Here is a 16,754-nt window from a genome sequence, read left to right on the forward strand (position 1 = left end):
CGCATTTGCTGCCATCATCTGGCTCTGATAGTACAGCTCGCACTGTCAATGCCAGCATCCAGGTCGTGGAAGTTTCTCTACAGTTGTTCCTAAAGAGCCAGGGACGCTGTTGCAAGCTCACCAGCGTACACCCTGGGGCTGAATTTCTTACTTTGTTCCCTTCTGAATCATCCCCTGGCCATGGGTCCATCTGATAGGTACAGCCTTGACCACATTTCTGTACCCTAAACGGCACGGGATGCTGGGGAAATGAATTATGGCAAGATGAGAGGCAGGACTGACAACGTGGGAAACTGCAAACAGGGGAAGGTAGCTCAAACGATGTCGAGTAGCTGCACATTTCACAGATGTGCCCCAAACTCACCCCAGAGTTTGTGTCTTTGAAATAGTCTTCATTTGTGGTGACCCACCCTAGTTCTTTGGAACGTGCTCAGATGACATACCTCTTTGTTGTGAAGAAGACACCTTTACTGATCTCTGGTGGGGAGGCCCCTCTGTCCTTGGCTTGGGTTGCAGAAGGCATGCCAGGATGGGACTGTCTTGGGATTTCTGGGTCACCCCAGTTATCCCCAGGTCATTTACCACCACTGAGCACTGGCAGCACCTGGGCTAATCGCTGGGAGCTGGCTGGAAGCAGCCTGCAGGCTGAGCCTTCCTGCACAGGTGAGAGGGGTCTGGGCACATTCACAGCGTCACTTGCACTGAGCATCCCTCCTGGGTCCTCTCCTAGAAGCGCGGCATTTGGCAAAGTTGTGTGCCTGAGAACTTGTGTCTCCCACGAATGAGAGTTAAAATATAATTTCTTCCTAGTTAAGAATTACCCTTTTGAGGCATGAAAAGGGCAAATGAAATACCATTCTTTCTCTTAATTTCTTTGTGTAAATTATAGCAAAATATCTGCTAATGTGACCATCTAATGAAGATGTCTGGCAGGCTATGTGAAAATAGTGGTGTTTTTTGTACAGTGTGTTCTGAGTGAGTTTTCCTTGCTGGAGGAGTTTGTTTCTTTGTTCTTATCCATTACACTGCTCTTTTATGCCACGACTAAAAATTAACTTACTCCTTGTTTAGAATTATCACTCAAGCTGTAGCTAATCAGGGAACAGGAGAAAGACCTTCAAACGTGGAAGGACAAAGCAATTGTTATGCTTGCAAAATGGAGCTAGGTCTGTTCATTGCCTTCCAAGGCCAGGGAAATTAGCAACCATAGCATGGTGTAGTGGAAACAGAAGCCCCAGAAGCCTCTGCATTATTCTTCCTGCCCCTGCCTTTGTGTGACCTTGGGCAAGCCACTTGACCTCTGATAGGAGTTTATATAATTTATTTATAAAATGAGGACAGTATTACCCAATCCCTTTTTCCTCCCTGTATCAGCAGGGATCCCAACAGTGCCTTTGGTACCTGAGCAGAGCATAGCAGAGAGCAGCATCGCCTAGTGTTTAGGGACAGGGGTTTCACGGTTAGCCTCATGGCTGTGTGCCCCTGGGGATGTTACTTCACCTCTTGCAACCTCAGTTTCTTTGTAAGTGGGTATAATATAACCATAGTACTGCCTCTTTGGCTTGTGAGGTAAAATGTGATGATGTCTCTAAACATTAAGCTAGTTTCCAGCATATAATACGTACTCAAAACTAGTAGCCGTTACTATAGTTACAGTCAGAATTTGAGAAGATGATACATTGAAGTGGGATTCACTGGATTTTAGACCTTGAGGTCAGAGCTGGGCCAGAGCCTCCCACCCTTTTTGCTTATTCCTATCCCCACTGCCTCTGAAAGGAAACTAGTGCCAGCTGAGGACCACAGGGACCTGTCATGAAGAAGGTGGGGTTTGAGGTTAGCCCTGAAGGGGAGATAGTGGCTTCAGGAGGTGGAAGAGGCAGTAGGTGGGAGCTTGGCAGAGCTGAGTGGGCCTGAGAAGCATGTTGCTTCAGGGATGTTGTGAGGACCAGTGAGGTTGCTGGATCTGTATGTAACCCCAGATGCTGTTGACTTTGAGTAACTTGGTGTACTCACCTTTTCCTAGACTTGACTCCCCTCAGGCCTGAGCCAGAGGTTCAGCTCTGAAGACAGCTGCTACTTATCTCTCAGTTTCCTCCTCTGCCACAGGGGCTGGGAAATACTCCCCCGACCCCCGACTCCTGTCCTTGCAGGGTTGTGTGTGGGTGGTCAAGTCCGAGGAAACCCTGTGGAGTGGGGGTGGGGAGAACCTGGCAGTGTGAGGCTTGTGGCTCAGAAATGACGGATGGGAGGCCAGTCAGAGACAGGAAGGGCTGCGAGGAAGCCCCTGTGCAGGGGCGGGTGGGTCGCACCCGGCCCCCACCTCGACCCCAACCCCACCAGCTGTGCAGTGGATGTGCTTTAGGGTAAGAAGGGGTTTGAGGAGAGCTCTGATTTGACTCTCAGACTCCTAGCTTCTCAGCCTGCAGCTCATGAGCCCCAAGGATCCACATTTGTGGGGGTTCATGATACCCTGGGATTTCTGCACAGTTTGTGGGTATGCAGGGTTTTTGGGTGGGGAAGTTTCACAGCCTTTCATCAGATTCTTGAAGAGTTCTTTGCATCCCAGAATGTCAAATTAGAAGGAATAGGAAGCAGCTTTCCCTTGTTCCTGTCTGATACAAAAATCAGCCTCATCCAGTCCCATCTTTGTCTGGGTTTCCTCTGCATCTAGACCTGGTGGAATGGGAAATCACCTAAAATACATCTTGAATCTAAATCTAAAAACCTACCGAACCTGAAAAACCAAAGCCAACAACAGACAAAACCCTCAAGTTAAAGGAGAGATTCTGGTTGGGGAGTGGATGGGAAGCCAGGACGACTCTCCCCTCTTTTCATCTGGAGCGATTATCTCCAGCTGAGGGTGCAGGTGTGTTGTTGTCTGAGGCTTTTTTGGCAAACCAGTGATGGACATTAAGGGTCTCCTTCTTCTCAGTGCTGTGCAAGGCTCAAAGTGCAGACCACTAAGCCCTGCCCCTGGTCACGGTCGGGAGAAAACTGGCCCTTTCAAACAGAGGGTGCTGTCAGGGTGAGTTCAGTGCTGGGCTGTGCTGGGTAGCCTGGAGCCCCCCACACACCAGTGCTGGGCTGGCTTCTAAGAGGTGCTGGTTTCTAGGTGCCTGCATCAGGAGGTTTGGCGTGGGGCCTGGGGAATTTCCCCTTTTAAAAAGCTCCCCAGGTGGTCGGGTGCTTCATCTGGAACCTACAGCATAGGCTCTCAATCTTGGAGAAGATTGCAACCATCTGAGGAACCTTAAAAACTTCCCTCCCACCCCCAGCCTCAGACCAATGACATTGGAACTTGGGGGTGGGCCCAGGCAGCGTGCTTTTTAATGCCCTCCCCCCCCCCCCCAGGCGATTGCAGTACATGAGGGACACCGTTCTTGGAGGTGCTGCGGTAGGTCAGACGAGAGGATGAACTCCTGTACTGTGAGTGGACTGTGGAATTGGAAAGGCTCTAAATGCCTCCAAATGCCAGATTGTATGACGGGACAAAGACGGCAGCAGGTGGTTGTGAGGGAGCCCAGGTGGGCACTGGGCTTTATGGTATGGATTGGAGTCAGAGTAGAACTTACCTGCGAAGAGGGAGCCCTCACAGACCTTCTCAAGTAAGAGGGAGGGTCAGGTGAGTGGACAGAACTTAGAGAAGGGAGGCTGCAGTCAGATGTCACCCACTGTGGGGATGAGAAGGGGGTGACCTAATGGACCTGAACCTGGTGGCTGAGGAAGGTCCGTGGATTGGGGCCTGGACTGGATGGGGAGAGAGCTGTGAATCTGGAGAGGTGGTACTGGTTGAGTAGATGGAAACAGGAGAGTAAAATGGACACATGACATTAGATGGATAGAGTACAGATGGTGGATTGCTTAGAGAAGTGGTGAGGTTATAGAGTTGGGCAGTTTGGGGAGGGGGAGAAGAGGTTTATACATGTTAGTCTGAGTTCTTGTCAAGCCACACTCAAGGTGAGATGTGGCCAGGTGAGAAATATTGGCTTAGGACCCAGGTGACAAGCATCAAGGACCAGAGAGGCTTGGGGGGATCCCTTGGAGGAAGGGAGTTGTAAACCCAAAACATCTCAAAAAAAATGAAGTCTATTAAAAAGAAAATGGATAGTTAGGCTGTTTTGAGGGTAAAATGTTGATTACAAGATGCTCTTAGAAACCAGGCTTCTTTTATCTTTCTGCTCTGCCATCCTTAGGGTGTGGCTTTCATCTTCCATGCTTCATCATAGGTACAATATGGCTGCTCTCCCTCCAGCATCCCATCAAGGCAGGAAGGCATGGGTTGGTTAGGGTACAGTTTTCTTTGTTGTAACCAAGAGATTCCTAAGTATAGCGGTTTAAATAAGGTAAAAATGTCTTTATTGTGTAAGAGTCCAAATTTAGGCAATCCTTCCTGAGACTGGTAGAGCAGCAATACCATCCTCAAAATAAGGATTCCATCTTTGTATCCAGACTTGTTTTAGCTTTTATGTCCTCATCTGCATTCCAGCCATCAGGAAGAAGGAAATGGACAGAGGGAATGCAAGTCCATTCTTTGTGCATATAGCTTTCACTCACATGCCATTGGCCAGAAATTAGGTCCATGGTCATACCATGAATTGTGGGCTTGTGTCCAGCTAACCCTCTTCTTCTATTACTGTGGATGTAATGGTCCCTGCCTTAGATAGGAAGAGTGAAGAGCAAATGGTGCCTGCTGGATCTGCCCCTTTTAAACAGCTTTTCCAGAAGTTCTACCAGCAACTTCTACCTGTAGTTCACTGGAGAGGACTATGTCACGTGGCCACCCTTGGTTGCCAAGGAGACTGGAGAATGTAGTTTTAGATGGGTACATTATCATCTTAAACAAAATTGGGTTCCCTTTATAAGACAAAAGAGGAAAATTGGTGTTGGGTAGGTACCCAGCAGTGTCTGCCTCAGCAGGGAGAGAGAGAACTTCAAAGAAGGGACAGTTAAGAACATCATTCCAGAGAGAAATCAAGTTATGAGAGGACCAAGGCAAGGTCGGGGCGTAGTAAGAAGGAGATGTACAGTGTCCTTGGGGAGAGAGGAGGCAGAAGAGTTGTGGGATGGGGGCAGATGGAGATAGGTCAAGAGATAATGTGGGGCTGAGAAGGAGGGACAGCAGGATTGCACAGGAGCTGGGAGTTGTGACGGGTTGAACAAAGGCTTTTTTCCCATTGGAGGGACCTGCGGGGGAAGAGCTAAATCTACAAAACTCTTACAAGAAAATAGGAGTAAGTCTTTGTTTCTTAGATTTGATACCAAAAGCATAATATTATTATCCCATTTTACAGACTAGGAAGCTGAGACTCAGAGAGGCTAAGTAACTTTTCCAAGATCACACAGCTGGCTTCAGAGTTGATGCTTTTCACCTCTACTGTCTACTAGGGGAGACCAGAATGCATCTGGAGATGAATGTAGTGGCAACTGGCTCTCTTGGACTTTGGGCTTCTGAGCAAATTAATCTTAGCTAGCACCATCCTTTTACCAGCTGATGACTGTTCAAATCCTTCTTCATCTCTTTATCCCTCAGGCAGAGCACTGGCTGAGTCTCACAGCTCCAGAAGCTTAATATGAGGAAGCTTATTCCTGGGGCAGCTGCTCAGGGGGCCCTCATCTCTGCTTCTGACGCATGGTCAAACATATGTTTTATACTCCTGACTGAAATCATAGTTTAGTTCTAATTTGAGTAGAGGAATATTTGGAGGCATCGATTCTGCTGTTGGCTTTAAGAAAAAGTCTCCAAGCCTTTGGCTCTATGCCACTCAATAAAATAATGTAAACACTTGTTCTTACAGTCGCAAAAAGACTTTATATGTTATTCTTGTAAAAATATTCTCTTGAGAGACAGGGATGGAACTGAAACACATGGTTTCCGTGAGATTTATTTGGTTAAACCAGATTTTTTCCCCAAGGCCATAGACATTATTGTAGGAGAAACTTGTGTATTCTGAGAAACCAGGAAGTTTTGGAAAGTTCTTTTAGCAATAGTGCTGTCATATCCCTGGCATGTCTGTTTCAACAGGAGTCTCCTTGAACTGAGCATCTATTTTAGATAGCGCTCCCATCACTTGGGTAGCACTGGCCTTGGATGCGGGCAGCCTGTTGGCTATGGCTGGTTTCTTAGGCTGGCGATGTTTCCCTGGCAGTGGCTGTGCTGATAGGAATGGAATCTGAATCTCCCTGGGGAGTTTCAGGTCAAACTTAAGTGCCTTTGCCTTCTGGGTCCCCAGATCCTACTACTCAATGCATTTCCATCTCACTCTGCTACAAGCAGGCGAGTTCAGAAGGAGTGGCAGCTATGAAACTGATGCAGCACGCCAGTATCAGAAAAAAACAGGATCACTAAAGTGCTTGGAGTGACTCCACATCAGCAGCCTCTCACTGATTTCATTTTTGGAACATGGAAGCTCCATGAAGGCAGATACCAAAGTTTCTGTTAGGGTCCTCCAGAGAAATAGAACCAATAAGATATCTGTTTATCCATCTAGTCTAATCTATTTAATCTATTTTATCTAATCCGTCTAGTCTATCTGTCTGTCTATCTATCTATCGAGAGATTTCTTTCAAGTAATTGGCTCACACCATTATGGGGCCTGGCAAGTCTGGAATCTGTAGGGTGGGCCAGCAGGCTGGAAATTCAGGTAAGAATTGATGTTGTGATCTTGAGTCTAAAATCTGTATGGTAGCCCAGCAGGCAGAGTTTCTACATTGCTGTCTTGACAGAACGTGCTTTGTGCTCCTAATATGGAGTCCAGCACACACAGGGTGCCAGTGAACATGTGTGGGATGAGGGAATGAGTGGAGGAACACCCATCTGGGAGGCAGCTACAGGGAGGTGATGGAAGCAGGCTCTGGGGTCGGGCTGCCTGGGTTGAGTCCGAGCTCTGTCACTTTCGAGCTATGTGACTTGAGCTATGTTGCTAAACTCTTCTGGGCCTCAATTTCCTCATTTTAAAAATGGCAATAACGTTACCTACTTCATAGGAGTTTTGTGAAGACTAAATCTGTATAAAGTACTTAGAACCTCATCTGGCACATGATTAGCATTCCATAAATGTTAACAACTATTATGACTATTATTTTCTAAACCCAAACTGACATAGTATCCCACTGGGGGCAGGGGAAAGTATACCCGTGATTGTTTAATTTTCCTTTGGAAGTTTTAGCCATGAAACAGAAGACAAGGGCATATTAACTAGAAAAGTGGGGATAAAATGGTTATTATAAAAAGGGTGATATGATTATTTCCTTAAAAGGAGCCAAAAGAATCAGCCAAAAGATTTTTGGAATCAATAATAGCAGCGAGATAGTCATATATAAAAGAAATATGTAATAATCAACCTTTCTCCAATATGTCAGCATTAACCAATTAGAAAATATAGTGGTGGAGGGAAGGAAACTATGACAATTTTTTTTTCTTTTGAGGAAGATTAGCCCTGAGCTAACATCTGCCGCCAATCTTCCTCTTTTTGCTGAGGAAGACTGGCCCTGAGCTAACATCTATGCCATCTTCCTGCGCTTTATATGTGGGACACCTACCACAACATGGCTTGCCAAGGAGTGCTACGTCCACACCCAGGGTCTGAACCGGTGAAGCCCGGGCTGCCGAAGCAGAACGTGCACTTAACCACTGTGCCACCGGGCTGGCCCCTGAGCTATGAAATTTGAAGGGACCTCGTGATGGGTGTCCTCTCTATATTGATATTTGATATAAATAAAACATGGACTTCTTGAATTCTTAGGATTAACTTTATTTGGTTCTGTTGTGTTATTTTCACGTATTGCATAATTTGGTTTGCCAATGTTTTCTTAGATGTTTGCATCTTAATTTTTTGTGTGTGTCCTTTTTGTTAGATTTCAGTATTGAGGTTAAACCAGCTCCCTGAAAGAGCTGGGACTCTCTTTATCTTTAGTCAGCCCAGGAGAAAGTTATGTCGTGAGTCACTTGTTCAGCAAAAGGCGGGGTGGTGTAGGTGACTGTGAAGTCAGACACTCTGCACTCAGCTCGGCTCTGTTTCCACCAGCCATGTGACTTTCTGCTGGTTACATCATTTCTACAAGCTTTGCGTTCCTCATCTGCAGAATGGGCACAACAATAGTTACCCACACCAAAGGTGGGAGAAAGTGCAAGTGGGGTGAGATGAAGGACACCTTCTGAGGACCTGGCCACACTCACCAGCCCCTTGTCTCCGCCTCGGCCAGCCCCCTCCTTTGCCAGGAACTCCTGGGATGTGGGCCTCATCTGTTGTCAGGTGGCTTCCACAGCCCATGACTCCCAATTCCACACAGGTTTCTTCCATCATGGGATTTTGTGTATAGAAGCAGACGGGGAAGGAGGTAGAATATTGAAGCAGAACAATTATAACTGATAAAACTACTGAAAAATAGGCTTTATTGGTTCTATGCTCTTTTAGATTCCATTAGGGTTTACCTTAACCAATCCAACTGCCTAGTGTCTCAATGCACAAGCACAGAAAAGATGACACCTCCAGAATGGTGGGCCTGCCATGGCCTCCTCGGAAAGACTGTCCTAGTTTGCATGCATGCGCCTGGAATCCCAGAGCGACTACGCCACACACTCACTGTGGGACTCGAGGATTCTGTGGGAAAATGTAAGCATTTCCTCAAGAATGCAACTTTGCATTGTTTGGAGATAGAAGTAGAGGCTATCAATGGCCCCTTTCTGAATGTCTCCAGAACTCGAGGTATTTTCCCTGGCCATCCCATGGTTTTCTCCCTCTTGGCATCTAGAGCATGTACTTTGTCTACCATTCATTTGATATTTATTATTGCTCATAACTGCTGATAATATGAGTTACAGAAAATCCTCCAGATTTGAGGACTTACGGTTTGCCATTTCTCATAGTGAGGATTTGGCCACCGTTGGGGGTTCAGTGGTTTCTGCTCCCAGCTCGGCCTCTGCCCAGCTTGGGGTGAGGCTGCATGCCTGAGACTGGCTGCCCCCACCCCTAGAACACCTTTCCTGGAAGTTCGCACAAAAGGCTATTTAATAATTCAGTTGAATGCATTTAACCGACACACTTCCTAGTGTGATCACAAGACTGAAGGACTGTCAACATCAGGATTGTCGAGAGTGGAAAAGAGTTTTTGTGAGTGAGGAAGAAAGTTTTGAAGAAGGCTGTGTTTATAGGATCTCAAACTTGCCTTCTGAAATGGGTCAAGCATTGTGTATTTTTGTAAGCTCCTTGAGACTGGTGCCTTGCACATAGCGAGTGTAAAACAATCAGATGAACAAACAAAGTCTAAAGGAGTGGCTTGAAGGGACCGTGAAGGCAGATCCTTTATCTACAAGCAGCTGCCAGGCTGGAGTCTACTGCACCGTTTCATAGAACTATGCAACTGGTTTCCCTTTTTCCTGTCAAAGAATCAAAAAACCCTTACTTTCTCTTCTTATCTGATCTCAAGAATAAAAAATATAATTGTTTCAGGATTACTGTGAGCTCATGACAATATTAACAATGTGCCCTGGTGAGGTCTATGTTCCTTCTCCTTCCAACACGACCTCAAAACCAGGAAGCAGGAAAGCGCTGCCAGACTCGGGTGTAAATGAAGCCTGATGGGAGAGATGAGAGCGGCCAGAAGAGTGACAGCGAAGGGGAATTCAGCTACTGAGAGACCCAGCAGGTTCCCTGGGGCCGTGCTGGTTGGCTGGCTCCATTTAACCTTTGTCCACTGACTTCCCCCTTTCCCCAAACCTCAAAGGCTTGTTACCCCAGGTAGCCAGGACTCATGTTTTCTTCCATTTCTCTTCTCTATCAATTGCTCTGCTTTAGTCCTTCTCTGCATAGAGCAGGATGAGCCCTGGTAGGAGTGGAACTGGGGAAGGGGCCATCCTCTTTTCTTCCTCATAAGAAATGAAGTGAGAAGGAAGCAAAGAGGAGACAAGGTATGGTGTAAACTGGCATTCTTGATAGTAAATAGCCAATGAGCTCCTCGAAAGGCTCCCGTCTTCCTATAAGAGAGAAAGGCCGTAAGTTTGAATTGGTAGATAGCAAAGCCGCTCTTTCTGATGACCCCACTATGTGTACCCTTTTCCTATATCCAAAAAAATTTAAAAATAGCCACGGGAATGGTCAAGCAGATTTGTGTTGTTACGTTCCTGGGATTTCACTTCACAGGTACAGATTTTAAAATTTTCCCAAGATGGTCAAGCATGACTATGTACTAACTCTGTGGATGGAATGAATTGACTGTGTTTGGCAATAAAATTCATGTGCCGATCCAACAAAGGCAAACTTTATTTTTTATTTTCTGTAAAGCCCTGTGATGTCACGTTATTTCAGGATAGATTCTTGTTCTGTCTAGGTCCCTGCTTATCTGGAGCCTCTTTCAGGTGGGTATGTCAGAACCTTCAAGTTGATTGACATCATGTAGGTATCTTCTTGCCAGCTCCTCTGATGCCCATGTATGTTTTGTCTCCTGTCACCATTAGGCGGGGCAAGAAGCACAGCATCATCCTAAGGACACAGCTGTCCGTGAGGGTCCATGCCTGCATTGGTGAGTGACATCTGCAGAAAGGGATGCTTGCCATCTGCCCTCAGTGCTTAAACATGTGATGAGAAATGCCACTTACGGGAATAAAATATTCACTGTTATGCTGTTTACTTGGGTTAGCCCCTATCATGGATTGTTAGTTTTTAGTGAAGCAGTTTCTAGCAATAGTTTTTGAAACTCTGTTTATTCTGACTTTCTTGGCTGTTTGGCTAGTGAATAGAGCTCGAAGTAGGACATTGTCGATGAGGTTCTTTTTGGCAATGCTGGGAGAGATGAGGTTCTTCCTGGGGCTGTGCCAGTGTGAACCTCTAGGCAGCTGAAGTGACCTTCACGTGCCTCCTGGTGGCTCTGTGAAGCTCTCTGTGGGGAAGTGGGGTCTGAGGTCCCAGGTTCTGCTCAGGTTATTGAAAGGGAAATCTCATGTCAGTGCAGGACATGGCTCATGTGGATACAGAGCAATATGGCGTTGAGCAGGTGTATTTGTGGTTCAGAATGGCTTTCCTGTGGTCACTCAGGAACCCCACTGGGGCCATTCCTGCAGCCATTGATTTTTTGTGGACCCCCTGGTTTCCCCACCTAGATATGTGGGTTGAATGGCAGTGAAAGCAGTTATTTATGCTAAGCAGACAATCTCTATGTGCAGGGTTTCTAAAACTGTGGCTTGCTCTTCTCCTGGCATTGGGCCAAGTTGAGGCAACTATGTAATATAAAAAGAAAAAAAGACACTAAAATTCACTTTATGAGTAGGTGTTTTTCATATCTGAGTAATTTTGCTTTTATTTAATATACATTGTGGTCTTAATTCAGGCTTCTAATTAGGAGACCATAAATCATCCTGTTGAGGACCAGTCTGCACCTGCGGTGTGCTGTGCGTAGGTGGAGTGGAAGGAATCATTTCTAGGCCTTCCTCCTCCTTGCTTCCCTGTTGGAGACCCACAGATGGGGTGAGGGAGTGGCTGGGAGGTGGAGGGAAATCTGTGTGATTGTACTTCTTTTGGTGTTAAGTGTGGTGAGACTGCAAGTGTCTTGAGTGACAACCTTTGTCTGATGGTGGCCAGCGAGTTAATTGTGTAGCAGACTCAAACCTCAAGGGCCAGAGGATCAGGGTGTTGGGAAGGTTAATAATCTTGTTGGAAACAAAGTAAGGTCTGTAGGACCTTCAGCAACGTTGACCATTTGCTTCTCAACTACCTGTAGCACAGAGTGACAGTAAAACATGTATGGGCACTTGATTATATTTAATCAGTTGCTTTAATTTACTTACCTGCTTTACATTTTCCAAGTTATTTCATACATATAAGCCATGTCTACCTGACGAAAAGGCCTGTGACTTTGCATAAACTCTCTCCCACCCCTCATCTTGGATCTAAAACAAATCCAGGCACATACCACGCTAAACACCGTTGAAGTCAATATTGGTTGAAATATAGCTGATAACTAGTAGAGATTTGGGACATGAGTATGAATTGGTGTTTCCCAGGAATAGTTAGGCAGTGGAAAACAGATTTACACTAAAATGGGCCAGATCAAAATCCTAAGGAGCTAAGTCCTTTTGAGAAAATTCTCTCTTGCAGTATGAATTCAGGTATTTCAGTATATGAGATTTTCTGACCAGCTTCCATGTTAAAGGCTCACTCCATTAACTTATGTATTCTATAGTCCCGTGAAATCCACTTAAAACACATGTCTTATTTCCATAGCATATGGAGCACTGGCAGCCACTCCAGCCCTCTGTTTCCTAGGACATGCATCTTCCTGCTCGAGGGGTTGAACTGGGTGCTTATGGGGTCAGTGTTTGTTCCCAAACCTCCTTATGCCAATTGTACTTATGATTGGAATTTTGTAACTTAATGAAATGATATGTGAATATTTTATAAACCGATTAAATCCAAGTGTAAAAAGTCACTGCTTTGAAAATTTATTGAATATTTTGGAAAAGATTCAAAATTAGTACAGAAGCATTTCTGTCAACGTCAGTGGGTTGTGACACCTATAAAAGGTGGGGGAATGTTGTACTAATATAGAAGGATTCTCGTCTTCGCCAGTATCTTCAGTTCTTGCTTGAATTCAAAGAAACTGAGGTTGGAAATCATAAACCGTATGATTGGAATGGTTTACGAAAGAAGGTCCACACAGAATTCCAGTTGGTAGACCCTCATTCAGAGAAAGTCGAGGCCCAAAACAGGATGTGAAGGTGTGTCTCCTTATGTGCTGTAAGCCAGGTGTCCAACCATGCCCCATCACAGGCAACCAGGATGGTCAGTCACCATAGCTGCAAGTAAAAATAAAGTTTTAAGGTGTGTATTTTTCATTTTAAAAGGATTTTCTGCTTTAATCACTTTCACCATTGATTACCTCAGGCCTGAGTATGGCAGATGAGAGCGTTTGACTGTATAAATTAACATCAGCACCCAAGAGAGCAAAGTGTTTCCTTTGTATTAAAAAAAAGCTTTCTTGTTCCATTTCCTATTATTGGCAAGATCTGGAATAGATTTATTATAACAGCACTAAATATTATCCTTTAGAAGATGGAATGCGTGCATCACGTATATGAAGTACCAGCCCCCATTGTGACATACTCTTTCCCTTTCCAAATAGTGATATTAGGTGAAATTTCTTTGGGATGAAAAAAACCAAACCTGGAAAAGTCTTCAGTTGAAATGACAAAGGAAAACATGACAAGGGAGGGGAAAAAAACCTTTTTCATATCAGTTGTTTGAGTCGTTGTTTCTTTTCAAGATTATTTCCCCTCTTCACCATAAGAGAAACAGTTGAATTGTTACGGACGTTGGACGATGGCTTCTGTCTTAGGCCTAGCACCGTATGTGGCTCCCCTAGGGACGTTCCTCCCCACCCTGTGATCGGACTGGAAGGATCCAGGATCAGCTTTTGTCTCATGAGTTTAAAATGCTATCAAGTAAATTTCTCCAAAATAATGTTTTCCTCACCCTACATTCTCTTCCCCTTCATTCCTGTTTTTATTAAATATGGGAAAGTTTAGAATCCAGGACTGCACTTTGATGAATTGGAGGTGACATGCCTTTGGAATTCTCCAGTGTTAACTTTGGAACTCTTCACCCGTTGGGATGAGAGTGGAGTGGAGCTTTCATGGTTTGCAACTGAGCAAAATTCACAAAAAATGAAGGCCGCAGGGCCACTGCTCTGCTGGTCACGGCTAGCAGCCGAGACAGGTCTTTTCTGATATTGCAGCAGTTCTGAAGCATTTGGCAGGAGGTTGGAGTGAGATTTTGGTACAGAGAGAAGTCCCAAGCTTTTGTACCTCTATGTTCCTCCCCACTGTAATTTTTGCTTTGTTGCACACTTTGAGTATGACCATTTGATGTAACATAACGTGGCAAACAATGCATGACTTGCCATCTTAATCTATCTTCAGTCTCTCAAAAAAACAATGGTCATATTAAGGGCATGAACTTACTGATATGAATGAAAAAAAAATCTGTGATAGGCATGAGACGTCTGCATTTTATGAGGTTAACTGAGAAAATAAATTTTTTGGTCCCTGTAAGTGATCCTATTTCCAGACACCAGAAAAATGTGCAGAGGACCAACTGGCCCTGATGACTAAATCTCATCATGAAGAGAGAAGGAGTGGATGAATTGTGGGGTAAGGAATGGAATCGAGGATTTAAAAAAATAAGGTTTGAAGTCATTAGGATCTTGAAGTTAGTATCCTAGTGTTTTCTACCAGCTGACTTTGAAGGCGTTTGTTTGACTTACAACCTCTGTGCTTCAGTTTGCTGAAGCAGACCCTGTCTCCCATTAAGAAAATGAACTCTGTTGATTGATTCCCTGGGACCTATGAGGCCGACGCTTTCAAGTATCCAGTATTGAGTTAAACAAAAGGATAAAAAATTGGCCGAATATCCCGAAATGTCATTATGCTTGTAGTTGTGAAGAACAACTTGGCACGAAGGATCATTAGGGCATTTTCCCCAAAGCTATGAGATGATGAGGTCTGCCCATGAAGATAGAGATGGGGCAGGCAAAAGCTGGCAAGGTAGCTGAAATGATTCTCTCTCCATGAGATCAGTCTCATTGCTCATTAAAGGTCAAATCACAGGGATAAAGACAACTTTTAAAGGCAAGAAAACAACGTAGGAGAAGGCCACTTCGTCCATTGATGCAGAAAAGTAGTCAATTTCCAGCAACAGAAACATCAATGAAACAAGATATCAATATATCATTTGCAAAGCATTTTCCTCTTATGAGCCAAGTCATGCAGCTATGTGCTTTATACTGTACTGTTACAGCAAAAACATAAATGACAGAGTGGAGCATTTCTTCGAGAAGAACCTTCTAGTGCAAAAGTGAGTGAGGGGATTCATCTCATGTGGTAGCTGACTTAGAGGAGGTGGCTCCCTGGGGCACAGTGTTGAGAAGGATCCTGAGGCTGTGTGCAATCTTAATGGGAAAGGGTCCTGTAGCAATGCTGGCTTTCATTGGTGGTGATGGAGGTGGTGTGAGTCTGTGTGGTGTGGAGGACAGCTCAGGGGCTCGGGGTGAGGTGTAGATGTTGTCCAGTCCAGTGTGCGAACCCTCTCTAGCTATGGTGTAGAGGGCCCTGGGCAACTGTATTCAGAGGGTGGGGGAGTGGAGCTGTGATCCATGACCACTGACCCTTGCTTCATTCCCCAATCCATGTCTCAGGTTCTACCTTTCTTCTTGAGCCTGTGAATATGGGCATGGCTCCCCTGTCCTCTCATACCTCCCCGAGCTTTCTGACTGGGCCCAGTAGCACTCCCCCACCTCTGAGTGTCTTTTCCTTCTCTGCTCAGTTTGAGCTGGTTTCCTGTGGCCCAGCCCTCCTGGCCCTCCAGGGAGGCTCCCCTCCAGCTTCCTTTTCTGATGTTACGCTGGCCCCTCAGGTGGGCTATTGAGTGACTAGCCTTTGGAGCATTAACTGGATTCCAGTGTGTCTCTTACTGCCTCTTGACTCTGACCATTGGGAATTTCCACTAAAACTAGAGGTTTCCTCCTGGAAAGATCAAAATGCCTTTTTGACATTCTTGGGCCTAATAGCATCTGGGTGGTATTTTTATATTAGCTAATAGAGACGAAGAGCCTCTTAGCACTGTGGTGCTGAGATCCCTGGGGCCTGTGCAGTGAAGTGGGTTAGCTTGGGTGCTCAGCAGATGCTGTGGGGTCCACAAAGGTGCTGCTGGCCCTCTCTTGTCCAAGATGGCAGGTCCCTCACGCAGGTGTCCACTGTGTGACTGCAGAAACAGTAAAACAGGCGGTTTTCTGGCCAGGAGATCATCCCAAGCCATTCTTTTTCCCCTCTTGGCTCCCCCACCCTGCTTTCTCTAACTCCAGGCTTTGACCTGGGTTTCCTGCTGATTCTGTCCTGTACTCCCATAGGAGGCCACTTCTGCTCCTGCCCTGCCTCTGCCACTGCAGCCTTGGGTTGAGGGGGGTTTCCCTCCTGCCTTGTCCGTGTCATCACACTGACCAAGCTCACGGTGTCCTGGCCATACTTTTCCCTGCTGGTGGTAGGTCCAGTGGGTCACATTTCCTATTTTCTGTCCCTTGATGTTGAGACCCACTGATTCTGCAGAAATCCAGCAGCCCATCTCCCGCTCCAGGCATCTCCTGCAGAGCCCCTTGAGTGGCTGACTGCAGCCTTGGCACAAGATGGGCTTGGGTTTGAAATCCTGAGTCTCCCTTTGTGGCAGGAGACTTCTGGTGCCTGCGTTTTTTTTTTTTAAAACCTCCTCCTTTTTATACCCCGTCAAGTCTGTGACCCATTTTTGTCCAGAGTTCTGTTCTCTAGGTAAAAACGAGCTTTGTGGATTAATCAGATAAACACCTCCCATCATCTGTTTCCTATTAATCTGCCTCAGCTCCCAGGGGGCAGACCCTACAGAATGTCCACGTGTCTGGAAGGCTGTCGGGTCTGGACTGGGGGAGGTCAGCCTGTCAGCCTCTCTCCCCTCTGTGTGGGTGGCTCCTTCTAAGGTGCCTATCATTAAACAGTGATTGACAGATGTGCCTGCTGCAAAAAAAAAAAAAAAAAAAAAAGGGAGAAAGGATGTGGGAAGGATGTAAAACATACCACTAGGTTTGTTAAACTGCATGAGACTTGAGTGTTTAAATGCTGGTAACTATTCAGGTCTGTCACATATCTATCCACCAATGCTGTAACCTTAGAGTATGTAGATCAGGAACGATTTCCCACCAAAAATGAAAAAAGCCGCTAGAGAATGAATTTAAAGAAGGAC

At 45.7% G+C, this 16,754-nt stretch overlaps 1 protein-coding gene across 41 annotated transcripts in view; it reads left to right on the top strand.

The window, feature by feature from the left end:
• FHOD3 (formin homology 2 domain containing 3) overlaps nt 1-16,754 on the top strand; it is a 455,119-nt gene that overhangs the window by 59,049 nt on the left and 379,316 nt on the right. For all 41 annotated transcript variants that reach the window (XM_070629984.1, XM_070629962.1, XM_070629948.1 and 38 more), the window contains exon 3: nt 10,454-10,518. In XM_070629984.1, coding sequence (XP_070486085.1) covers nt 10,454-10,518 — 65 coding nt within the window. The remainder of the gene's footprint in view (nt 1-10,453; nt 10,519-16,754) is intronic.

Source organism: Equus przewalskii, chromosome 7 (assembly GCF_037783145.1).
Source record: "Equus przewalskii isolate Varuska chromosome 7, EquPr2, whole genome shotgun sequence".
NCBI lineage: Eukaryota > Metazoa > Chordata > Mammalia > Perissodactyla > Equidae > Equus > Equus przewalskii.